Genomic DNA, 27,322 nt, shown 5'->3' with positions numbered 1-27,322 from the left:
TTTTTTTTGCTGCAGTTTTATATCGGTTTTGGTTGATGGTAAGTTATATCTCATTTTGTTCTGTTTAAAATTGGTGAAAATTGGAAGTTCGTTGCATTACAAGGTTTACGTTTCATTGAAAACACTGTTTATCAATATAAGAATGTCCCCTTGGCTCTTCGGAAGTGGAAAAAAAATCGGCGAGGAGATGTTGCCTCATTTGCATACGACATTTTCATACGTTTGTCAGACTACATAAAAGACTGGTTCATGAATGAAATATATCACCGTTTTTTCAGGTATGGGCTCATTTTGTGCATTAAGCAAAACTGCATATTTATGCGTGTTTTTTTAATCGGTGATAATTTCTTATGTTATCCGGACAAACTTCCGGTAATTTTTGTGTCAGTTTACAGACGATGGCCAAATGTCTAAAATATCCTTTTGTTGTTGTGTCCAGGAGGTCACGTAGTTACGAGATATAGCTTGATAAAATGGCTGCGCGGAAATACATAACGCGCGGAAACTGGTGACTAGACAATATATATAGTACCAGTGCAGTGTGAGTGTCTTCTTAACTCCAACAGTGAGTGTTAGAAGTTTACATGGCGAGATACTTTTGACAGGGGCCAGAAAAAAAGCAAACAAGCGGCCTCTTATATGTTATAGGAGTAGAAAACCGTTGAGAATAACTTTATCTTGAAACCAATTTTTAACAGATTTGTGGGAATCATAAAATTTCACCTCCTGAAGATTGTGTTTTCAAGAAGTCCCCCCAAAAATGTACTCGGCTTATTTTTGGTTTAAATAAATTTTTATTTTTTATTTTTTTTATTAAATTTAAACTGAATTTTTTTATATTTCATATTTTCCAGTTGCTATAAATAACTTAAGGTAATAGGATTGTGTCGCCATTTCTCAGTAGAATTTATTCAAATTTTGTAGATATATTGCTTTGAAGTAAAGAAAATTTTCTGCCACAAAAAAAATATAGGTTGTCAGAATGTTAAGGATTTTAAAAGGAAATTTATGTAAAAAGGAGTGAATTTTGAAAAAAACAACGAAACAGAATTATTTGCAAAATAATGTCAATAAAAATGATACTAACATAGATTAGTATTGCATTAATGTATATCAATTTCATAAATGCTGAAATTGTGTACAATTAATTATCTATAAACGATTAAAAATTGACATTTTATAGTAAAAGCATATATACACATAGTAATTGCATGCAAGAGTTATCGTTCTTGAAAAACTTCACGGAATAGGTAGCCGGTTTCTGAAGTACAGAAAAATGGACACATGTGAATCATTGATTAAAAAACAACTAAATTAATGCCTGGATTGCTTTGCAATACTTTAATATTGAAAGAACACATTGTTCTGTCAATAATAAGCATACAATATTCATCACTTTAATATTAAACATTAGATTATGCGGAAATTGTGATACTGTCTCCCTACGGTGGATTTTCAACTAGGGATGTACTTCCTATTTCCGTTTTGCAATACACTCCTATGACCTTAAATAAGACTTATCTCCCCTAACACAAAAAAAAATGTCATGAAAACTTCAAATTGCAAGATGGCATCTTTTTGAGGGTTATAGGATCCTAATCTTTGTGAATTATATCAGATTATACTCTACTTTAACTTCAAGTTCAATCAAAGTTCAACTTCAACCAGACCCAGTCCATTCAGGGGTGATACAGAAATTTATTCATATATATGCAATCATTATTATTCAATCTCAAAAAAACAGTTTTCTTATACCAATTAAATGGTAGCCAGTTGGGAGTAGTTATCGTTCCTGTTGTAACATGTTGAGTTATTTGAAAATAGTTTTGCAAAACGGAACACATGTCCGTACATGTAGAATTCCGAACACCTCTGGGTGAAACTAGTCTATACATGTTTACTTTCCGAAAAAGTCTTCCTTTCTTGTTTTGAAACATGTTACAACCTGATACATTGTTATTACCGGAGAAAGCCAGCTCGTAAACAATCATTTACACCTGTATTGGTCAGTCAAGCAAAGTACGTCCACTTGGGAAAATATTCGCACCTCCGCCGACTAGCTAAACAATTATTCACACCAGTCAAGTAAAGTTAGTTCACTTGGAAGAACATTTTGAAACATAGTTATATTAAAAGTGTCGGTTTCAGAACATGATTCAACCTGAGTAAACTTGCCTAATTACCTTGCTGGAGCAAGTGCTAACGCATCAGTCCCTTCGGGTCCGTTGGCTAGCAGATTTTATCAAACTTTTATTTTTGGTTTAGAATATAAAAGTTGATGGATTGATGTATTTCGTTTAATCTCTGATTTTTGTTTTATTTCGAAATAGAAAAATATTTAAACTGAAAAGTTATTTCGAAATCATGTCTTTTTTCTTTTGCCATTTTTTTTATTCTAATTTTTGTTCTGTAATTATTTGTTCTATATTTTTTTTTGGCAAAGTTTTATTCAAGATTTTTTTTTTGCAAAATTTTATCTAGGTTGTTTTTTTTTCTTTTTTTTTCAGTTTTTAACTTTTTTGAAATTTTAAAATATTTTCATCATCCCGCCATTTCGGATGGCCGTCATTTTGTTCAGGCCGTCATCTTGGATTGCCGATCATTCAGTTGACACATGATCGCCATCTTGGATGGCCGATCATTTGGGTGACACATGGCCGTTCATGGCCGATCAGCCGATCATTTTAGGTTAGATCCAAAACCTACACACTATACTACTTCTTTATTTTACCGTTCATGAAGTTCCTACACCAACAAAGAAGTACACAATAGTGTGTAATCGGGTGTCAACAGATCTAGAGTACAATGGGGAAGTCATTGTGTAGCACACCCAGTCACAACCAGTCACCGATATAATCTCAGCTATTTATATAGGCCTTACAAACATAAGGTAGTCTATCCAAACATAGAGGTAAATGTCCTTTCAACAGGTTTAGAAGTAAATGAAAGATAGTATAAGATTATCATGTCTGCGGTTTTAAGTTTTTACATTGATAAAACAGACTTGTGTTACCTGTCACTAATATAAAGTTGATACTTTTAACGCATTCACCCCTGAAGACACTTTTGAATTCTTCCAATTCAAAGGTTGGAATAGTTCATTATGAAATTTCAGGGGTGAATGAGTTAATTCTTTTGTGTTACAAATAATAATTTCATTACTAGTACCTTACAACATTGACTTGAAAGCAGAAAGATTGTAGCTTTGATGGCATTGTGGTATAGGTAACAATTGTTTTATAGAGAAAATATTTTAATATTTTAAACATTTTTTTTTATCTTTATAGGTACTCACCTATTACCAATATTGTACTTACCTGTAATAAGTAGGGTACTCACCTGTAATCAGTATGGTACACACCTGTAACCAGTATGGTACTCTCCTATAACCAATATTGTACTTACCTTTAATCAGTAGGGTACTTACCTGTAATCAGTATGGTATATACTCACCTTTAACCAGTATAGTATTCACATGTAATCAGTATGGTACTCACCTGTAACCAGTATGGTATACTCACCTTTAACCAGTATAGTATTCACCTGTAATCAGTATGGTACACACCTGTAACCAGTATGGTACTCACCTATAACCAATATTGTACTTTATCTGTAATCAGTAGGGTACTCACCTGTAATCAGTATGGTATGTACTTACCTTTAACCAGTATGGTATACTCACCTTTAACCAGTATGGTATACTCACCTGTAACCAGTATGGTATACTCACCTTTAACCAGTATGGTATACTCACCTGTAACTAGTATGGTATATACTCACCTGTAACCAGTATGGTATATACTCACCTGTAACCAGTATGGTATACTCACCTTTAACCAGTATGGTATACTCACCTGTAACCGGTATGGTATATACTCCCCTGTAACCAGTATGGTATATACTCACCAGTAACCAGTATGGTATACTCACCTGTACCTAGTATGGTATATACTCACCTGTAACCAGTATGGTATACTCACCTGTAACCAGTTTGGTATATACTCACCTTTAACCAGTATGGTATACTCACCTGTAACCGGTATGGTATATACTCACCTGTAACCAATATGGTATATACTCACCTATAACCAGTATGGTATATACTCACCTGTAACCAGTATGGTATATACTCACCTGTAACCAGTATGGTATACTCACCTGTAACCAGTATGGTATACTCACCTCTAACCAGTTTTGTACTCTGTACCTGTGACTAGTATATGGTACTTGCATGTAACCAGTATTGCACATACATGTAAACAGTATGGTACATTCTAGTAATTAGTATGGTATACACCAGCAATTAGTATAGTACACACCTGTAACTAGAATGTTACACACCTATAACTAGTATGTTATATACCTGTAACTAGTATGTTATACACCTGTAACTAATATGTTACACACATGTAATTAGTATTGTATACACCTGCAATTAGTATGGTACTCACCTGTGACTAGTATGGTACACACCTGTAACCAGTATGGTACTCACCTGTATTTAGTATGTATATACACCTGTAACTTGTATGTTACACACCTATAATTAGTATGGTACATACATGTAACCAGGATGGTACACACCTGTAACTAGTATGGTACACACCTTGTTACTAGTATGGTACAAACCTGTAATTAGTATGGTACACACCTGTAACCAGTATGGTACACACCTTGTTACTAGTATGGTACAAACCTGTAATTAGTATTGTACACACCTGTAACTAGTATGGTACTCACCTGTAACTAGTATGGTACACACCTGTAACTAGTATTGTATACACCTGTAACTAGCATGGTACACACCTCTAACCAGTATGGTAATCACCTGTATTTAGTATGTATACACCTGTAATTAGTATGGTATACACCTGTAATTAGTATGGTACACACCTGTAACTAGTATGGTACTCACCTGTAATTAGTATGGTACACACCTGTAATTAGTTTGGTACATAATAATGCTTCATTTTCCCAAATTCATAAAGGAACAGGGTGTTCTAAAACTTAGGTAACCAGAACACCTATTTGGGTTCATGATGTATTAATGTTTTGGTCTTTCCTCAGTTCCTTGGTTTTTTTTTTGTGTGTTTTGGTTCATGTATTTAATAATGTGGTGGCACTATGATATCCATTTTCCGTTTGACTTTTCCAGATGCTTAGTGGTTCCGTTTGCCAAGTATATGGGCCTGACCTTCAAGAAACGATACGCTTTGGAGAAGAATCCCACTCTGGAGGCTGTGTATACTGCTGACAAGTTCCCAGAACAAGGCAAAATTCAGGTAATTAAGTCATGGTTTAAAACTGTGATGAAAAAATCTAAACTCTTTCCCAACAGTGCTTTGCGTTAATTTCAGGAAACTGCCTACTTATAATCTTTTCAGTAAATTTCTCGCTAAATTGTATACTTGTAAAATGTTATACATGTATTGTGACTATTAATGACCGGGACTAAACTGTTTACACACATATTATGCATGTCTCTTCTTTTTTTTAAAGATAATTTCAGCATTTTTTTGGTTTTAACCTAGAGCAACTGGTAGATACAGAATAAGATATCGAGGTTCTCTGTCCCTGCGCTGCAGGTAAAATATTGGTAAATTTCACAGTTACTGTAGTATTTCGTACATACAGTTATCTCCCCTATATTTCATTTTGGATATAATTTTAGCACTATTGTTCATGTTGGCCATTTAGCTCTGTAGGTAAGAGCAATATAGTATAAAACGATATCTGAGGCCATGAGGGTTTAAATCTTGGTCTAAGATATATATTAATGATCTTCCTGGTATGCTTCAGCGGGAAGCACACTTTTTTGCAGATAATACAAATAAATTAAACATTCAAAGGGGAGCAATAAATGGTTATTAAAACTTTACCCTTTCAAGTGGAAATCCATGCGTGTAGGCCGATCCTGTTGAGAAGGAATATACAGTACATTTCACACAAATAAAAGATGTTTATTTCACTGTAATAAAAGAAAAAGCCGTGTCGGTTACAAATATTTTTACTAAACAATCTTCTTTGTAAAACCATATCACTTGTAATGGTGATCATTTCCAGGTTTTGACAGCTGAAATGGCTAAAAAACATTCTTTCTTGTTATGTCACGTTCCAGTTAGTGTCATGCTATCCTCTGAGAAGTGATATTAAGTGAAATCTTCTGTACTACAGGTGTTACTTTAGTCTGTTTTCAGTGACATTTATTGCTGCCTGTCGGAAATGGATGTCCAGTTAATAAATATGTTTCGTCAGTTGATTAAGGTTACACCTTTGTATGACGACCAGGTGATGACACACTGATAAAATATTTGCCATCTGATTTTGCTCTCATAGAAAAAATGTTGCTTAAGGAAAGAAGCACTTTTTAATTTTCCTGAGAATCAAATCTGACGTTACTGATCTACTCGGAATGTGACTGTTGCACTTTCTTGTGTAATGGTTCTTTGGTGATTACTGAAGGGTTTCTCTGTAGAACTTCACAAGTCAGACTCCATTTAGTAATACCAGGTACTCCCTGAGAAATTTACAAGACATCTTCTATTTCATTGCACTGGTTGAAATATCCACGCCTGAAATCAAGTCATACTGTATTTAGTAATACTCACTGAGACCTTTACAAGTCATACTGTATTTAGTAATACTCACTGAGAACTTTACAAGTCATACTGTATTTAGTAATACTCACTGAGAACTTTACAAGTCATACTGTATTTAGTAATACTCACTGAGAACTTTACAAGTCATACTGTATTTAGTAATACTCACTGAGAACTTTACAAGTCATACTGTATTTAGTAATACTCACTGAGAACTTTACAAGTCATACTGTATTTAGTAATACTCACTGAGAACTTTACAAGTCATACTGTATTTAGTAATACTCACTGAGAACTTTACAAGTCATACTGTATTTAGTAATACTCACTGAGAACTTTACAAGTCATACTGTATTTAGTAATACTCACTGAGAACTTTACAAGTCATACTGTATTTAGTAATACTCACTGAGAACTTTACAAGTCATACTGTATTTAGTAATACTCACTGAGAACTTTACAAGTCATACTGTATTTAGTAATACTCACTGAGAACTTTACAAGTCATACTGTATTTAGTAATACTCACTGAGAACTTTACAAGTCATACTGTATTTAGTAATACTCACTGAGAACTTTACAAGTCATACTGTATTTAGTAATACTCACTGAGAACTTTACAAGTCATACTGTATTTAGTAATACTCACTGAGACCTTTACAAGTCATACTGTATTTAGTAATACTCACAGAGACCTTTACAAGTCATACTGTATTTAGTAATACTCACAGAGAACTTTACAAGTCATACTGTATTTAGTAATACTCACTGAGAACTTTACAAGTCATACTGTATTTAGTAATACTCACTGAGAACTTTACAAGTCATACTGTATTTAGTAATACTCACTGAGAACTTTACAAGTCATACTGTATTTAGTAATACTCACTGAGACCTTTACAAGTCATACTGTATTTAGTAATACTCACAGAGACCTTTACAAGTCATACTGTATTTAGTAATACTCACAGAGACCTTTACAAGTCATACTGTATTTAGTAATACTCACAGAGACCTTTACAAGTCATACTGTATTTAGTAATACTCACAGAGACCTTTACAAGTCATACTGTATTTAGTAATACTCACAGAGACCTTTACAAGTCATACTGTATTTAGTAATACTCACAGAGACCTTTACAAGTCATACTGTATTTAGTAATACTCACAGAGACCTTTACAAGTCATACTGTATTTAGTAATACTCACAGAGACCTTTACAAGTCATACTGTATTTAGTAATACTCACAGAGACCTTTACAAGTCATACTGTATTTAGTAATACTCACAGAGACCTTTACAAGTCATACTGTATTTAGTAATACTCACAGAGACCTTTACAAGTCATACTGTATTTAGTAATACTCACAGAGACCTTTACAAGTCATACTGTATTTAGTAATACTCACTGAGAACTTTACAAGTCATACTGTATTTAGTAATACTCACTGAGAACTTTACAAGTCATACTGTATTTAGTAATACTCACTGAGAACTTTACAAGTCATACTGTATTTAGTAATACTCACTGAGAACTTTACAAGTCATACTGTATTTAGTAATACTCACTGAGAACTTTACAAGTCATACTGTATTTAGTAATACTCACTGAGAACTTTACAAGTCATACTGTATTTAGTAATACTCACTGAGAACTTTACAAGTCATACTGTATTTAGTAATACTCACTGAGAACTTTACAAGTCATACTGTATTTAGTAATACTCACTGAGAACTTTACAAGTCATACTGTATTTAGTAATACTCACTGAGAACTTTACAAGTCATACTGTATTTAGTAATACTCACTGAGAACTTTACAAGTCATACTGTATTTAGTAATACTCACTGAGAACTTTACAAGTCATACTGTATTTAGTAATACTCACTGAGAACTTTACAAGTCATACTGTATTAAGTAATACTCACTGAGAACTGTGCAAGTCATACTGTATTTAGTAATACTCACTGAGAATTTACAAGTCATACTGTATTTAGTAATACCCACTGAGAACTTTACAAGTCATACTGTATTTAGTAATACTCACTGAGAACTTTACAAGTCATACTGTATTAAGTAATACTCACTGAGAACTGTGAAAGTCATACTGTATTTAGTAATACTCACTGAGAATTTATAAGTCATACTGTAGTTAGTAATACTCACTGAGAACTTTACAAGTCATACTGTATTTAGTAATACTCACTGAGAATTTAACAAGTCATGCTAGTACTCTATTTAGTAATACACAGAGAACTTAGCAAGTCCTATTTTACTGCATTCACTGCAAGTCTGAAACCTGTACATCTGAATGCTAGTTGCTGTTTGAAAATGTCAGTATAATCAATATTTTCAGAAATCAACAAAATTACAGGTAAATTTCTCTTAATGATTTCCGTTTAAACAAAACATCTCCGATTCTTCCTTGAATTGCACAACCCAATAGACACATAATTACCGTACCTAATCTAATAAATGCCCTCTGCGTCGTCTTTGTTTCAGCATTGATGAATGAAGTCTTCCACTATCAATGTTAATGAGTATTTTAGTACATGTGTTGAAAATTAGATATCATAAATGAGTTATATTTCTGGCAACAAATAAAAAAGTTAAACGTTAAAAGTTAAAAGTAAAAGTTAAAAGTTAAAAGTTAAAAGTTAAAAGAGTAATTTCTAACTTAGTTTGAGTCTACTGAGTACATTGTAAGTAGTTCTATATCTAAAGTTCAGCAGGATAAAGCTTATACATTTTGTCAAACAACAAAAACCTTTCATGCTGGTTTTTATGTGGCTTATTTAAATGAAAAAGTAAAAGGTAGGGTCCAGGATGAACATAACTAGACATCAAGGCAAGGTAAAACCTGGGACCCTTTAATAAGAAAGTAGACCTTTTCTAATCCATATAAAAATACATCCAATCAATATGTAATTTTGAGGCTGTTAACATGTGAAAACAATTACATTGCTTCATTGTGTTTTATTCTATGTATCTTTTTCTTCAATGAATTAAAAGAAATAACTTGATAATGCTGGAAAAGTCATTAAATTAGACCGGAAACCCGTAATTCACAAATCTGTGCGATTGATTTGTGACAAAGATTAAAAAAACTTTTCTCAAATCTACAAGGATTGTAAAAATCTACATAGCCTGAATCCTGAGGCAATCAGATTATCAGCTTGAGCTTGTGAAATTTAGGCTAGTGACTGTTTTAACTTAATAAGTTATAACTGACAAATAGGCTTCTCAATTCTATCATCATGAGGGTATACATAACCAATAAATATATAAACCTGTAAACTCCTGGTAATTTTCACTACAATATATATCAGAAAACATGGAGTCATTCGTGCCGTATGTATCGATGATGCCAGACAGTCTGTTGCAGTGCACATGTGTGTTAATTAAATGTGGTATTGGGCACCATTCACGACATCAATCAGCATTGAAAGTTTATTTACTAACTACCAAAGTGGCCCTCTTTAATTTGTTGCTACCAGTAATCATTCTTTTTAATTTGACATTATAAGCATGTGGGGTACAAAAATAAAGTTTATCTATCCAAAATCTGTGAGTCTGTCAGGTTTGTTTTTGATGCTTTCTAATACTGGCACCGGTATCCAGACTGATTTTCAGGAGTAAAAAGCCAATAACTTCAAACGCTTCAGTTATTCAAAAATAGTATAAACGTAAATCATATTCTTTTAAAGGAAACATATTCATTTGTGAATGTGATATATATTTAGATCATGTGATCATGTTGTGATCTTAGTCCGATTGATTGGATTATTAGTGTCTACTAGCCGCGGTTAGTATTCCGAAAAAGGTGTACCCCCCTGATGACTTTTTTTTTAATTTGAAGGCTCCTGCACAATAACTTTTGTAAAATATGAATTGATTCTGATGAAACTTAATCAATATTTATACTATACAATGACAAAGGTTAATCTTAAAGGGTAAACGAAACCTGAACATAATATATTAACATACTGCTATTTGGTTGATAGTTTCTGCACAATAACTTGGATATACACTTGTATGACAGGATTCTGATGACACTTACAATGATAAATATTTTCAATTTGTCTAATAGTGAGATATGCCAGTATTTAATGAGCAGTAGCCAAAGATACCCTTTGTTTTAATGGTGTCAGATGAACCGATTATTGGCAAAAAGAGGGCATGTTCAATTTTTATTTTCATGGTTTGAAATATATACAAAGGGAGACAATTCTTATGAAAATCAATCTGTTAAAGGCCATAAATTAAAAGGACACATGAAATACATATATATTCCTTTAGCTTTAGTTGGGTAATACAGTACAGTAGACGTTTCTTCTTGTTATGTTTCCATATTTTCATACATCTAGATACAATAATGCATCTGAAGGATTTTAAGTATGTCAGATTGGCATGGGCATATTGTTCCATCCTGCAGTACTCTTTGTTTTTTCTTAGTTTGGTGCTACGTTAACTTACTGCACAATCACTGAATAAATAAAAACAAGCACTAAATACAGTTTTCTGGGAGACACTTTATCATGGTGAACTTTTCTGGTAGAATTTAATATGTTTTCGGGTAATATGAGATCTCCTACATGTGTGCAGGTTTTGTATGTCATAAGGTTACCTATAAATATATTTCACCTATGTACAGGTTGTGTGTCTCAATATTTGACCAATAGATACCAAAGATATTGACTTTTATAAAGCTGCCTAATATAAATGACCTTGACCTTCTGTCAAGGTCATAAGGGTCAAAGTTTTTTTTTTTTAAATCAAGCAACATTGTCTAGAACCATAAGGTCTAAAGCCATGATATTGGGTGTGATAATATAATTGTACAGTCATGTAGACTAGCAGTGTGAATATGTTTCTAAATGTTTTGTTACGGACAAATGTCAGCTTTGAGCACTGGCAGAGGTCAAAGGATAACATTGGCTTTCACAAGTCGAAAGTTTTTAGAGTGTTTCTTTTTAACTTTAACAATTGCTAGGATTCTGTTATTTGCTGATATGTTCTTGAGATGTTAGACCATTAAAAGTTTCTTGAAATAAATTACCTAGATCTAATTTTGAAGGTCACAGGGGCCAAAATTTTATTGAAAACTTCAAACCTTGCTATCTTAAGAAGCCATGCATGGTACTTAATCTATATTATATAGACCTGTTGTGCAGATCTGTTGTCTAATTAAATTTGTTTAAATTAGGTCACTTATTTTTTAATACAGTCTTTCTATAATGGGTCAAAAAGTTGAAGATTCAGCTTGTAATTACTTTCCATTTTTTGAGCTCTAATATTTTGCCAAAAGGTATCTTGGATTGATTAAGTGCTATATAAGTTTCCTTATATGAATGACCTACTGTTAAAGCCACAGGGGTTAAACGCATTAAATTCAAAATTAAAATGACTTTTTTTGAAGAATCATAAAGTCAAGAGCCATGATAAATGAATATGATAATGATTTAGACCAGTGAGTGAAACATTGTATTAGGCCTTGGGCCGTAACTTGGAAACAATCGAGATAACCATATATAAAAAAAATCAAATGAAAAAGTACAAGAAGATAGATCCTCAAGGCCTTTCGCTGCTTTACAAAGAATATGTCTTTATTTTTTATCGTTTTGATATATTTTCCCTTCTATATATTTTATAAAGGATAGCTGGTCCTAAAGAAAATGCTGTGTTACCAGGGTTAGCCCTGGGATCAGGCTTCACCCCCGTAATTGCCTTTGGGAGCTAATTATATTCCAAGGTGATATATTACATGGAAACCATCGAGATCCCAACCTTATATAACCATATACATGTATGCATTCACATCTTAACCAGATTGGCTATGATATTAACTGTGTTCTATTATATTGTAAACAGGAATTATCCAAGAAGACAAGTCTAACAGAGAGACAGATACAGAGATGGTTCCGACACAGACGCAGTCGAGACATACCAGGCAGGATGAAAAAGTTCAGGGAATGCAGGTACGCGAATTTCGCTGTAGTATCACTATGTGGCACTAGCTACTGTCACCATTACTCCAAATGGCACTGTTATAGAATGTAAATGTCATGGCCCACAGGTTGACATGATCGTCATTATGACATTATAACGGTAATGTTAGATACCATGGAAGACCGCTGTTCTGATTTAAATATTTACATTTGCTCTGCATCCTTCCATTGTAATGCATTGAGACGGCAAATGATGTTATGAGACTATAACAACATTTGCTATGTAACGTCACCAATCTCTATTGTGATGTCATCGATTTCATAGTTGTCAACACTTGATTTGCTGTTAAAAAACTGTTCAAAATTTATCTGAATAAAGCGAAGCTACTCTATCAAAATGTAAATATAAATAGTGAATGATTTAGCAAATATTGCTTTGGTCCTATAACACACATTTCTATTGCTGCCAAACTTACATAAAGCAGCCCTGCTGGGCTTTATTAAGTTTGTCATCAATAACAATGAGTGTTATAGGACCATAACAACATTTGCTAAAACATTTATTGCTTAATTAATTGAACATGCATACACGAGCTGCGCAAATTAATTTGAACTACATGCTGCATTTTAATAAGCATATTTAATGTGTTGATATGGCATTTAAGGTCTGTATGATTTATTTTAATAATGACTGACACAGCTTTGCAGACATGCAATAAACATCAGGTTATTTGTCCCCAATCCTCTCCTAGCCTGGGTATTTTCTTAAAAACAGTGTATTTTCACATTTGGTCTGTGTACAATGTATCTGCCAATTTTTGATAGGGATCTTGTTTTCAAAGAATTAACATTTAAGCCGTTTAAAATAGAGATACTTAAAATTTAATCTTGAAACATACAGAATATTTTGCTCAAGATAGGACACAATAATGGTGTATAGTTTGATAGGACACAATAATAGTGTATAGTTTGATAGGAGAACTTTACAAGTCATACTGTATTTAGTAATACAGTATGACTTGCACAGTTCTCAGTGAGTATTAAAGAATACTCACTGAGAACTGTGCAAGTCATACTGTATTACTAAATACAGTATGACTTGTAAAGTATCAAACTATACACTATTATTGTGTCCTCTCAAACTATACACTATTATTGTGCCTATCAAACTATACACTATTATTATGTCCTATCAAACTATACACTATGATTGTGTCATATCAAACTATACACCATTAATGTGTCCTATCAAACTATACACTATTCTTGTGTCCTATCAAACTATACACCATTAGTGTGTCCTATCTTGAGAAAAATATTCTGTATGTTTCAAGATTAAATTTTAAGTATCACATACAGGCTGATATCAGCCTGTATGTGATACTTAAAATTTAATCTTGAAACATACAGAATATTTTGCTCAAGATAGGACACAATAATGGTGTATACTTTGATAGGACACAATAAGGGTGTATAGTTTGATAGGACACAATACTAGTGTATAGTTTGATAGGACACAATCATAGTTTATAGTTTGATAGGACACAATAATGGTGTATAGTTTGTGAAAACATGAGTGTATTAAAAAAAAACAATTATTGTAAATGTAGCTAACTTGAATAAGACAAAGCTTTCTATATTTTACTTTCAGCTGGCATTTCCTGTTCTACTCATTCAGCTTCTTTGGTGGCCTGTATGTCCTGTGGGATGTAAGTTTATATTTATAGATATACAATAAGTATCAGTCTGTATGTATATTTCCTGTGGGATGTTAGTATATAGTTATATACAGTAGATATCAGTCTGTATGTCCTGTGGGATGTTAGTATATAGTTATATACAGTAGATATCAGTCTGTATGTCCTGTGGGATGTTAGTATATAGTTATATACAGTAGATATCAGCCTGTATGTCCTGTGGGATGTTAGTATATAGTTATATACAGTAGATATCAGCCTGTATGTCCTGTGGGATGTTAGTATATAGTTATATACAGTAGATATCAGCCTGTATGTCCTGTGGGATGTTAGTATATAGTTATATACAGTAGATATCAGCCTGTATGTCCTGTGGGATGTTAGTATATAGTTATATACAGTAGATATCAGCCTGTATGTCCTGTGGGATGTTAGTATATAGTTATATACAGTAGATATCAGCCTGTATGTCCTGTGGGATGTTAGTATATAGTTATATACAGTAGATATCAGCCTGTATGTCCTGTGGGATGTTAGTATATAGTTATATACAGTAGATATCAGCCTGTATGTCCTGTGGGATGTTAGTATATAGTTATATACAGTAGATATCAGCCTGTATGTCCTGTGGGATGTTAGTATATAGTTATATACAGTAGATATCAGCCTGTATGTCCTGTGGGATGTTAGTATATAGTTATATACAGTAGATATCAGCCTGTATGTCCTGTGGGATGTTAGTATATAGTTATATACAGTAGATATCAGCCTGTATGTCCTGTGGGATGTTAGTATATAGTTATATACAGTAGATATCAGCCTGTATGTCCTGTGGGATGTTAGTATATAGTTATATACAGTAGATATCAGCCTGTATGTCCTGTGGGATGTTAGTATATAGTTATATACAGTAGATATCAGCCTGTATGTCCTGTGGGATGTTAGTATATAGTTATATACAGTAGATATCAGCCTGTATGTCCTGTGGGATGTTAGTATATAGTTATATACAGTAGATATCAGCCTGTATGTCCTGTGGGATGTTAGTATATAGTTATATACAGTAGATATCAGCCTGTATGTCCTGTGGGATGTTAGTATATAGTTATATACAGTAGATATCAGCCTGTATGTCCTGTGGGATGTTAGTATATAGTTATATACAGTAGATATCAGCCTGTATGTCCTGTGGGATGTTAGTATATAGTTATATACAGTAGATATCAGCCTGTATGTCCTGTGGGATGTTAGTATATAGTTATATACAGTAGATATCAGCCTGTATGTCCTGTGGGATGTTAGTATATAGTTATATACAGTAGATATCAGCCTGTATGTCCTGTGGGATGTTAGTATATAGTTATATACAGTAGATATCAGCCTGTATGTCCTGTGGGATGTTAGTATATAGTTATATACAGTAGATATCAGCCTGTATGTCCTGTGGGATGTTAGTATATAGTTATATACAGTAGATATCAGCCTGTATGTCCTGTGGGATGTTAGTATATAGTTATATACAGTAGATATCAGCCTGTATGTCCTGTGGGATGTTAGTATATAGTTATATACAGTAGATATCAGCCTGTATGTCCTGTGGGATGTTAGTATATAGTTATATACAGTAGATATCAGCCTGTATGTCCTGTGGGATGTTAGTATATAGTTATATACAGTAGATATCAGCCTGTATGTCCTGTGGGATGTTAGTATATAGTTATATACAGTAGATATCAGCCTGTATGTCCTGTGGGATGTTAGTATATAGTTATATACAGTAGATATCAGCCTGTATGTCCTGTGGGATGTTAGTATATAGTTATATACAGTAGATATCAGCCTGTATGTCCTGTGGGATGTTAGTATATAGTTATATACAGTAGATATCAGCCTGTATGTCCTGTGGGATGTAAGTATAGTTATATACAGTAGATATCAGCCTGTATGTCCTGTGGGATGTAAGTATAGTTATATACAGTAGATATAGATATACGGGCAAAGAAGTAATAACGACAGTGCAGACAAAGAAATGTGTCCAATTTTCAGGGCGATCTGCCCCTGTATCAAGACACAAAACGAAACAGTAAAATTGATTGTTGATGTCATTTATTTCAGAAACCATACTTCTGGGATTCTAAGTATTGCTGGGTATCCGGTGTGCGCCAGGTAACTATTGTAACACATTACGTGTCAACTATTGAAACTTAAACGGAGGGGAGAATGATATAATCTTTCAGTCCTTAGAGGATCAGATGATCAGTTAGCATCCTGAGGGAAAACAATCTTACCCGAAGGGTTTAGATAATAAAATTGTTTACCCCTAAGGGGGAAGAATCTTAAGTTGTTAGTCATGAAGCTAAGTGCCAAGTGTTTATCAACTTCAGAATCTTTCCCTGATGGTTTTAATCCCCATCCCAACCTTAAAGTGGATGGGAAATTCTTTAGTTGTCAAACATGATGCTTGCCATGTTTTTGACAATGACAATCTTTTGCCGATTGTTTAAATCCCCATCTCACCCCTGAAGAGGTGACTGATTATTACTGTTGACTCTGTTATATAATGCAATGTTGATGTTACAGCTGATCATACATTGCTGACAAAATGTTTATGCATTTTTTTAAGTGACTTTGTTGCATTAATGACGTGATGTCATATACAGTTGTTGTGCCTTTGAAATCCTTTCATCTCAACCCGAGGGTGAGACAAGGATGTATTGCACTGATAAGTGTTGATACAACTTTTTCCTTTCAAAGGTGATTGTCTCCCATTTCAAATGTAAAAGAGCAGCCTCTTGGGGTGGTTGCATGGTCTCATTCAGAAAAAAACATATACTAAATTCTTTTAAACAACTTCTGTTCAATAACCAATAGACCCAGGGTGGTGATATTTTGCCAGAAGTATACTGGGAGGAAGGGCTACCAAGTTTGTTCAAATGATTGACCATATTCAAGGTCACAGGGGTCAAATATGATAAAAACATTAAATGACTTTTTCTGAAAAACCAAAAGAACCAGGGTGATGATATTTGGCCAGAAGCATGCTTGGATGAAGGGCTTTCAAGCTTTATCAAATGAATGACCTTGACTTGTATTCAATGTAACAGTTTTCATATTTCAAAAAAATAATAATGACTTCTTCTGAATAACCAAATTGCCAGGGATGATGATATTTGGCTGGTAGCATGATGGGATGAAAGGGCTACCACATTAGTTTAAATGAATGACCTTCACCCTTATTCAGGGTTACAGGGGTCAATTATTTTTCAAAACTTTTAAGAAGCTTCTTCTGCCTAACCAAAAGACCTAGGGTGATGATATTTGGCCTGTAGCATGCAGAGATGAATGGCTACCAAGTTTGTTCGAATAAATGACCTTCACTTATATCTAAGGTAAGAGGGGTCAAATGTCTTCAAAAGCCATGACCTCTTATGATTAACCAAAAAGGCCAGGGTGAGGATAAGTGGCCCTTATATGGTGGGATAAAGAGTTGCTAAGTTTGTTCATATGAATTGTTTAATCTGCTATTGTCAGAACCCCCCAAAAAGACTTCAGGTCAATTTTCAACCTTAGCTTTCATGCACCATATCACAAGCTACTTACACATCATTTTAAGAGGAACAAATATGGAGATGAAATCATGGAAATGTTCCCAAGAAACAGCCTTTTATAGTACATATCCTTTAACCCTTTCACCACTGTAGAGCATAATGGACTCATCCGGATGAATGTATGGTAGAGTCTACTCAAGTTATCTAGGGGTGAAAGAGTTAAGAATGTTAACATGTGTTTATAATGAGATCCATTATAGGGGAGCACCATTGAAGTCGGGTATTACTGTACTCTCTAACTCTGTTTATTTGAACTTTACAGCATGTGCCCAATGATATATACTGGTACTATACAATAGAGTTGGCCTTCTACTGGAACCTGGTGTTTACCCTGGTCACAGATCACAAGAGAAAAGACTTCAAAGAGCTCGTCGTCCATCACATTGTCACCATGATGCTCATCTACTTTTCCTTTGCCTCAAACCAGATCCGCATCGGCACCCTCGTCCTACTCGTCCATGATTCCGTCGACTTCTGGTTGGCTGTATGTACACAAACCTTTGAGGGTTTTTTAACAAAGAAAGCTCTGTTCACTTCAAAATTTTGTTTGCTAATTTGTATTATTGTATTTTGATACTTTAAATGTGAAAATGTTTGCATTGTGACTCTTAAAACTAAAACTTTTTTGTTGATAACGATTCTACACGGGTATAGATATGTATTCTATATACAGTTGTGTGACCGCACAACGCACCAAAAATACTGTGCATACATCGTTTGCACACCGTCCGCACATCGTCCACACATGGTGCGCACATCTGGGCGATTTGACAATCGTTCGTCCCGTTGTGCGCTTCTCTCCGCACAACTGTGCGATTCGGTACAATTTGTTGATCAATATTACGGAATGAAAAAAATAAGGAAGGCTCGTACTAGTATACAATAATTTACACTGTATTTATTATTGTAATTTCTCATCACAATAATTAACATTATCTACAATTTTACAATGCATGTAACACAGTATTACCGTGACCGTTAGACTGTCAAGAATAGATTTGGCTCCTAGCTAGGTAACAGAAGAGATAAATAACAATTTAATGAGTGACCGGAGTTTTACCTGGCCTGTGCCTCACGGGTAAAGCTGATATGTGATACCGTATACTGTTATGAAAACACAACTGGACGTTTAGTATTTGTTATTTGCATTCGTTTTAATCTAAAGCTCCCCTTCGTTAGTGCCCCGGGCGGGGGAAAACTACTGTCCAGGTACAAAGTGGCTATGTTTACCTGTGTTGCCGAGGCTGTTTTGTAAGGTCGTTTAAAAAACACCGTAAACGCGCCATTTCTAAGGTATAGACAGAAAGGAAAGCTTGTAGATGAAGCTAGAATAGGGAAGGAAACATACTAAACAAATCAAGTTTATATGTCTAAACAGCAAACCGTATATATTGTTAAGCCATTCCTCAATTTACACCAACCACAGTTGTTATCGCACAACGTTCGTCGATCGTCCACACAAATGTGTGCAAGCAATGATCGTCCAATTTTTTATCGTTCGCACTTCGTGCACACATCGTTCACACACCGTGCACACATCGTGTAACGTTGTGCGATCCCACAATTGTATCTATACTGGTACAGCTGTGCTCTATAACAGTTTGTAAATAAGTATTTGCTTATTTTCATGCTAATTTGTTCAATGCCGAAAAATGTGAACATTTCCATATCACAAAAATTTCCACTTTTACAGATGATTTTCCATGAAAATATGAATGTCTTCAAAGTGATTGTAACTCTGATAACAACATTAAATCTTAGTTATCAGACTATTTCTCTAACATCAAGAGAGTACACCTGTGTTATACTATTTATATCATATTTATATCAGGTACGTAATAAACATTTTTCCTGCATTCTCGTTGCAATTGGTTGAATCAGAATCATGCGGAGGTCGTTGATTTGTGATTTTGACTTGGTCAATATTCACTTTATGATGTCATTTCAGTTGAAATGTTGCTCTGCCGGAAGTGGTACTTTCCTCCGTCTAATATATATTAAAAAAGACTTTTATTTTGGTGAAAATGCGGTCATATGAATATGAGAAAGTAATATTAACCCTTTCACCCCTATATGACTTTAGTACACTCTACCATGTATTGATCTGGATGAGTCCATTAGAGTCTACAGTGGTGAAAGAGTTAACCACCACTTTGTCTCGGTCAATATCACTTTCTTGGGTCTATATAAACACATATTCACCTCAACTGAAATCAATAATTGGTAAATAGCATACTTACTTGATTACGTTTATGACCTGTTGACATCATAGACGTATCTTAGACTTAGACTTATCATTACTTTGATGTCACAATTGAGGCAATAAATATAGAGCAAAATTGGTGTAGTATTAGACTTTAATATTGACCTGAAAATCATGTAATCAAAAGGTTCTAGAATGTGTTTGCAATTCATATGAGATTTTTATATATAAAGCTTCTTTTTTTTTCTTTTTTTACTTGCCAGAGGCTAGCTTAGTTGAATTTGTTTTTTTCGACTCATTTTATGAATCTTTTATGACATGGAAGCTCATGTGATATCACAGCAAGTAGCAGGAGAGTGCATACATCACCATGTCTCATCATTAGTTAATTACAATACGATTATCTATACTCATTACAGAAATATTGATGTCACTTCCTTTTTCAGGGGGCTAAGATGGCCAACTATGTGAAGAAAGCCACACTTACTGACACCCTGTTTGGAGTTTTCTTCGTGGTGTGGTTGTTCACCAGGTTGTACGTCTACCCCTTCAGGTAGGTTCTCCCAACATTTACTCTAAAAAGGGTTTGACATGAGTTGATTTGCTGCCTTGTCTGAGATTCTACTCTGAGTGATAGATTTTAGAAATGTCCACGAAAGAATCTTTAACGGTTACAACTGTAGCTCTTTGACAATGAATTTAAATGGTAAACTTTTTTATCGTCATTACAGGGTAGTGTGGTCTGCAACATTCCAGTCCCTGGATCATCTCCCTATCTGGCCTGCATACTGGATTCTCAATGGTCTGCTCTGGGTCTTACAGATTCTTCACGTCATCTGGACCTACATGATCGTACGCATTATGGCCACCAAGTTCACTGGTGACAAGAAGGTGGGTCTTCCATAAATATCCTGTCCAGCCATGTGTCAGTGTAGGGCTAATTTTCCTGTACTCATCGTCAATCAAGATAATGAAACTTAGTTAAGGACCCCCATACCACTGCTGGAAAGAAATTATAACTTGTGGAACTTTTATGAAAAAATAATGCAGATGATGTAAACAAAATATAATCAACTACAGCAGTGCTATGAGTGTGAAAATTCAGCAAGGCTATAGACTGAGATTTAAAACGTGCACTTCAGATTGTTATACTATCACTCTTACACACTGAGCTATACCTGGCCAGTGGAAGTGTTCTGTCCTGACTGGGGTACAGTTATATCTAAAAGGAAATTAAGGGGAGGTAACTGTACGAACAAACAATCACAGGGCAGCGGGACAGGGATCCTTAAGTTATACAATTTCTACCACAATTGTTATTTTGTCAGTTTTAATGTGTGAATGACTGGTATCGTTACCACCTCTATGTTCCCTTTTTTTCTGTAATAGAAGCTTTATCTGACAGGGTTAAACGTTAGACACTAACTTCCTATTTGCTTAATAGTCGTCATACCTAGTTGAATAGATCATATGCTAGTCCTAAGTCCAAAGTCCAAAGTTTAAGGAAACATCTCAAGCAGGAAAAATAAGAAGTAATTAACTGCAGACAATATAAAAAAACTACTGCCATAAAGACATGGGGCAGTTTTAGAAAAACAAATTAACAATCATTATGCAATAAAATTATGTTTTAAACTGTTTTCTGAAAGGAACATTATTATTTTGTAATCTGTCTCTCATATGATTTTCTGATAACATATCTTCTTTAATTTATAAATCCAAAGGACTAGTTAGGTTTAGTTGATATTGAGTACACAAGGTAGTCACGGACAAGAGGACTAGTTAGGTTTAGTTGATAGTGAGTACACCAGGTAGTCAGTGACAAGAGGACTAGTTAGGTTTAGTTGATAGTGAGTACACAAGGTAGTCACGGGCAAGAGGACTAGTTAGGATTAGTTGATAGTGAGTACCCCAGGTAGGCACAGACAAGAGGACTAGGTAGGTTTAGTTGATAGTTAGTACACCAGGTAGTCACGGGCGAGAGGACTAGTTAGGTTCAGTTGATATTGAGTACACCAGGGAGTCACGGACTAGTGGACTAGTGTAAGCATCAAACCCTGTCTTAGTCCGGATTCGTTGTTTTCCAGTACAAACTAGTTAGGTTTAGTTGCTATTGAGTACACCAGGTAGTCGCGGACAAGAGGACTTGTTAGGTTTAGTTGATAGGGAGTACACCAGGTAGTCCCAGACAAGAGGACTAGTTATGTTTAGTTGATATTGAGTACTCCAAGTAGTCACAGACAAGAGGATTAGTTAGGTTTAGTTGATCGTGAGTACACCAGGTAGTCACGGATAGGAGGACTAGTTAGGTCTAGTTGATAGTGAGTACGCCAGGTAGTCAGTGACAAGAGGACTAGTTAGGATTAGTTGATAGTGAGTACCCCAGGTAGGCACAGACAAGAGGACTAGTTAGGATTAGTTGATAGTGAGTACACAAGGTAGTCACGGGCAAGAGGACTAGTTAGGATTAGTTGATATTGAGTACACCAGGGAGTCACGGACTAGTGGACTAGTGCAAGCATCAAACCCTGTCTTAGTCCGGATTCGTTGTTTTCCAGTACAAAATGTTCCAAAGGACTAGTTAGGTTTAGATGATATTGAGTACACAAGGTAGTCATGGACAAGAGGACTAGTTAGGGTTAGTTGATAGTGAGTACACAAGGTAGTCATGGACAAGAGGACTAGTTAGGGTTAGTTGATAGTGAGTACCCCAGGTAGGCACAGACAAGAGGACTAGTTATGTTTAGTTGATATTGAGAACACCAGGTAGTCACGGACAGGGGGACTAGTTAGGTTTAGGTGATATTGAGTACACCAGGGAGTCACGGACTAGTGGACTAGTCTAAGCATCAAACCCTGTCCGAGTCCGGATTCGTTGTTTTCCAGTACAAAATGTTTTGTGAGTACACTAGGTAGTCACGGACAAGAGTACTAGTTAGTTTTAGTTGATAGTGAGTCCACCAGGTAGTCACGGATAGGAGGACTAGTTAGGTCTAGTTGATAGTGAGTACACAAGGTAGTCATGGACAAGAGGACTAGTTAGGATTAGTTGATAGTGAGTACGCCAGGTAGTCACGGACAAGATGACTAGTTAGGTTTAGTCGATAGTGAGTACACCAGGGAGTCACGGACTAGTGGACTAGTGCAAGCATCAAACCCTGTCTTAGTCCGGATTCGTTGTTTTCCAGTACAAAATGTTTTGTGAGTACACTAGGTAGTCACGGACAAGAGGCCTAGTTAGGTTTAGTTGATAGTGAGTCCACCAGGTAGTCACGGACTAGAGGACTAGTTAGGTTCAGTTGATATTGAGTACACCAGGGAGTCACGGACTAGTGGACTAGTCTAAGCATCAAACCCTGTCTTAGTCCGGATTCGTTGTTTTCCAGTACAAACTAGTTAGGTTTAGTTGATATTGAGTACACCAGGTAGTCACGGACTAGTGGACTAGTGTAAGCATCAAACCCTGTCTGAGTCCGGATTCGTTGTTTTCCAGTACAAAATGTTTTGAATTAGTGTAAGTATTTATCTACACATAATACTATTAGGAGGATAACTTCCATATAATGTAAATTCTAAGAGCAACAGACTTGTTGTAGGGACACATCTGGGGATCTGGGGAGTGTCAACAGTAAGACGGAATAGCAGTAGTACATTGGTCTATATATACATGTTTTAACTAATTTATAAACTAAAAATGTTGGTAGTTCATCACACTTAATGTCAATAGTAGTGCAAATACGTTCATGAAAATTTAATCATTTATGCTCATGTTCTTACTTCAGCTCAAAGACCTCAGCAGTGACACAGAGGTTTCCACAGGGGGAGAGGAGGAGGAGGAGGATATAATCCAAGGAAAAACGTCTGTTTCCAATGGATGCCCCCCAGCCTTGAGCAGAAGTCCAAAAGCTGCAGATAGCAGGAAAAAACGAAGGGCATAGGGCAGGAAGGCTGGATTTGGGCAAGCTACTTTTTTCACCATCAAACAAATGTCATTTGCAGGCAGCTGCAAGGAGTGCAAGGCATAAAGCATTAAGGCAGTTTGGACAGAAGGAAGCAGTTCTCACCAACAGCAAATATGATATTGTCACCTGGTCATCATATTGTTTAGATCCTATCTTGACCTTTGAATGCTGTGACCTTTTGTGAGGACAACTAGATCTTAAATGGTTTCTGTATTAAGATATCGGTGTAACTTCACAATATACACAACTATGAAAAAGTAAATCTGTATTTATTTTTAAACCACTTTGAGTTTAACAACACATTGATGTATACGTAGTGAAATGAACAAGTTCAGGCTGTCCCTTTACTGATTTAAATGGTATTGGTGTGGCTTCAGATTTTTTCTGTATGTGTTAAAATACATAATAGTGTTTTGCTAACTTTTGATCAAATGAAGCAATACATTCCTTCAATTTATACATACTGTAAGAAAGGAAAATATAATTTTCTGTTGTTGTGTGAGTAACACACAACTTTGTCAGCGGGAATTTATCTTTAGCTGTATCGGTAACCAACGACAGACAACAAATAAAGTTCTGGAAAAAACGATTCATTAGGACTTCTACAAAGGATCTGATTGTAAAAAAAAATACATTAATAAATAAACATTCAAATTTAACATTGTTCGGGTCGGGGAAGGTTTATATTATAATACAATATCCATTTAGTAAAACAAAAGTATCCTATTATAAATAGATTTTGTTTTGTCATGTTTATGGTTGTCATTCAACTAATAGTTCACATGGTAACGATGAGTGGCTAATTTAGGCTTGTCATTAAGCTTAGAACTCCTTGGCATTTCATACTGATTTTTTATGATGGTACGGAAATTTACAAATATATCTCTTTCCTTTGTAGGATTGAAAGTGTGAAGCTCATTTACTTTCATTTCCATAGTGACATAAGATTCTCTCCTTATTTTTCTAAGATTATTTTTGTATTTTGAAATGCTGGTAAAATGCTGCTGTTTTTTTTACTGGCACATGGCATGCAGATTTGCCTTTCCCGATACATTGAGGACAATGTAATTTCCATCCAAAATAAGGCCTTGCTGTTATATATTTGAATCACCTTAAGGACAAATTCATGTGCAAAATATGTACTCGTAAGTAGGACATTATACTCATTACTGCAGGTACATGCATTGATAACAATTGTGTGATGTCACATAGAGTACATCATCCACACAGTGCAAGTAAGTATTCGTCACGTTATGGATCTGTGTCCAGTGTATTGTACACAATGATCCAGCCTCTGGTTTTGAAAGATTAGTTAACTTAAACTAGTGAATACAGATTAGTGGAAAATTAAAATTGTTCTTAATAGGCAAGAGCTTTCAAAGCAAAAGGAGTGCTTTAAATACATCTTATCTGTCTCCATGAATCTATCGTGATGGACATTATTATCAGATGTTCTTTCTTGTATTCATATCTAAAGTTTTCCCAAACCATAAGTTGATTCTAACCAATCTTTGAGCAACCGGAGCATGTTTGTTTAAAAAGAACGCTGGAAATAGCCATTTATAAATTAAGAATACAAATATTAAAAAGTGAAAATGTGACAAAATAATTTATAATAAAATGAGAATGATATAGGTGTAAGAAGAAATTGTAATATGTTTATGACGCCTTTGTATATTTACCACACGGATAAGTGCTATCACATGAACACTTACAAGGTTGTGTTAGTCCACCATGCACCTAGATGTGCACAAGATATAATTCCCAGATTTTTAATCTTTCACTGTTGGTTTGCATACCAAACATTGTGTAGTGGTGGTGCGTGATCCCACAGCTGTACCTTAACCCCCATGTTTAACGAGAATGTGCAAATTAAATGTGTCCTGATGTTGAAATGGAGCACAGTGGAATTGGACCAAAACACACTGCTTTAGATGGGGTATTATTTTTTCGTGTGTGTTAAAAGGGTTACCCGGTAAATTTTGTTAGCTTTAACATTCAACATTTTCCAACCATGAATAGCATTTAATTGGTCAGGAATTTTGTCTCAAAATTAATATATTCTTTTTATATTTTGAAATACATATCTGTAATGAATTTAGAAAATTAACACAAATTTGAAAAAACCCCGACATGAAACTATTGAAAAATGTAATGCTAGTTTTAAGTGGTTTATTTTGGATACTGGTCCTATTGGGGGGAACGGAGGAGAAATAGTTACATGTTGTCGGTAAATATTGGGCAATGGATATTTTGCAAGCCTTGGTTGTCTTACTGGTTTCAGTATCGCCTTTTTTAACATATCAAAATAAATTATATAGCATTTAAAGATTGAGTGTAATGATTGTAAACATTTTTTCAAGAATTATATTAATATTTTTGTAGTGATATGTTTGATTAGCAGCAAACATATTTTCATGTATAGAATTTAGTTTAATATTTCATTCATATTTACAAATGCAAATCAGGTTCTGTTTTATGTATGTTTGTATCCTTAAAGTGTAACCACCCTTCTGATACAGAAGTGTGTATATCCAGAGTATATCAAGGTCAAAATTTCATGAAAAAAATTACTTTACAATGTTGTTTTTTATCGTTGTTTATTTTTTTGTTTGATGCTTTTTATGAGAATTTCACAAAATTATCAACATTTTACACCCGATTTTTCAGAATTATCTATATTTATTAAATGTGATGACTATTTGTTTTGTTTTGATAGAGTAAAATTTCTGGGTGTCTACAACTAAATATGAAGTTATAGAAACAGTCAAAATAATGTTCCATATCGGGAGAAAAATACAGTGCATTAAACAATGAACGTCAAAATAATAATAAACAAAAGATGACAATAGATTTATTGTGCTTTTGATGTTTAAAAAGGAAATTTGGATAAAAAGTCCTTTTGTTAAGTCACTTCTTCTCTTTTTTTAATCATTTAAAATTATGCTTGCACACATGTATATATAATGATCAATGGTTGTTAACTGTTTCATTCAGTGTAAAACATACCAAGGTAAATTGTCCGAAAGTTGAACCGACCAACCATGCCGGTACATGTATTATGTTAATTCAAAGTGTTGTGTGTGCTGTTTCCTACTTCATCAAGAGTGTAGGACTACATCACAGTAACGTAACAGCTAGCAATATGTTTAGGACTACATCACAGTAACGTAACAGCTAGCCATATATTAGGACTACATCACAGTAACGTAACAGCTAGCCATATGTTAGGACTACATCACAGTCACGTAACAGCTAGCCATATGTTAGGACTACATCACAGTAACGTAACAGCTAGCCATAT

The 27,322-nt window shown here is 34.6% G+C and overlaps 1 protein-coding gene across 1 annotated transcript in view; it reads left to right on the top strand.

Moving 5' to 3' along the window:
* The window catches only part of LOC110449442 (ceramide synthase 2-like), a 28,081-nt gene extending 1,451 nt beyond the window's left edge, over window positions 1-26,630 (top strand). The window contains exons 2-9 of the mRNA XM_021496321.1: window positions 5,156-5,282; window positions 12,472-12,578; window positions 14,200-14,257; window positions 16,361-16,411; window positions 18,116-18,337; window positions 20,503-20,609; window positions 20,788-20,947; window positions 23,839-26,630. Of these exons, the coding sequence (XP_021351996.1) occupies window positions 5,156-5,282; window positions 12,472-12,578; window positions 14,200-14,257; window positions 16,361-16,411; window positions 18,116-18,337; window positions 20,503-20,609; window positions 20,788-20,947; window positions 23,839-23,994 (988 nt within the window). The 3' untranslated portion in view covers window positions 23,995-26,630. The remainder of the gene's footprint in view (window positions 1-5,155; window positions 5,283-12,471; window positions 12,579-14,199; window positions 14,258-16,360; window positions 16,412-18,115; window positions 18,338-20,502; window positions 20,610-20,787; window positions 20,948-23,838) is intronic.
* Window positions 26,631-27,322: the final 692 nt, after the last annotated feature.

The sequence above is a fragment of the Mizuhopecten yessoensis genome, unplaced genomic scaffold, assembly GCF_002113885.1.
Source record: "Mizuhopecten yessoensis strain PY_sf001 unplaced genomic scaffold, ASM211388v2 scaffold455, whole genome shotgun sequence".
In the NCBI taxonomy this organism is placed as follows: domain Eukaryota; kingdom Metazoa; phylum Mollusca; class Bivalvia; order Pectinida; family Pectinidae; genus Mizuhopecten; species Mizuhopecten yessoensis.
This window is presented reverse-complemented; position numbering and strand designations above follow the sequence as displayed.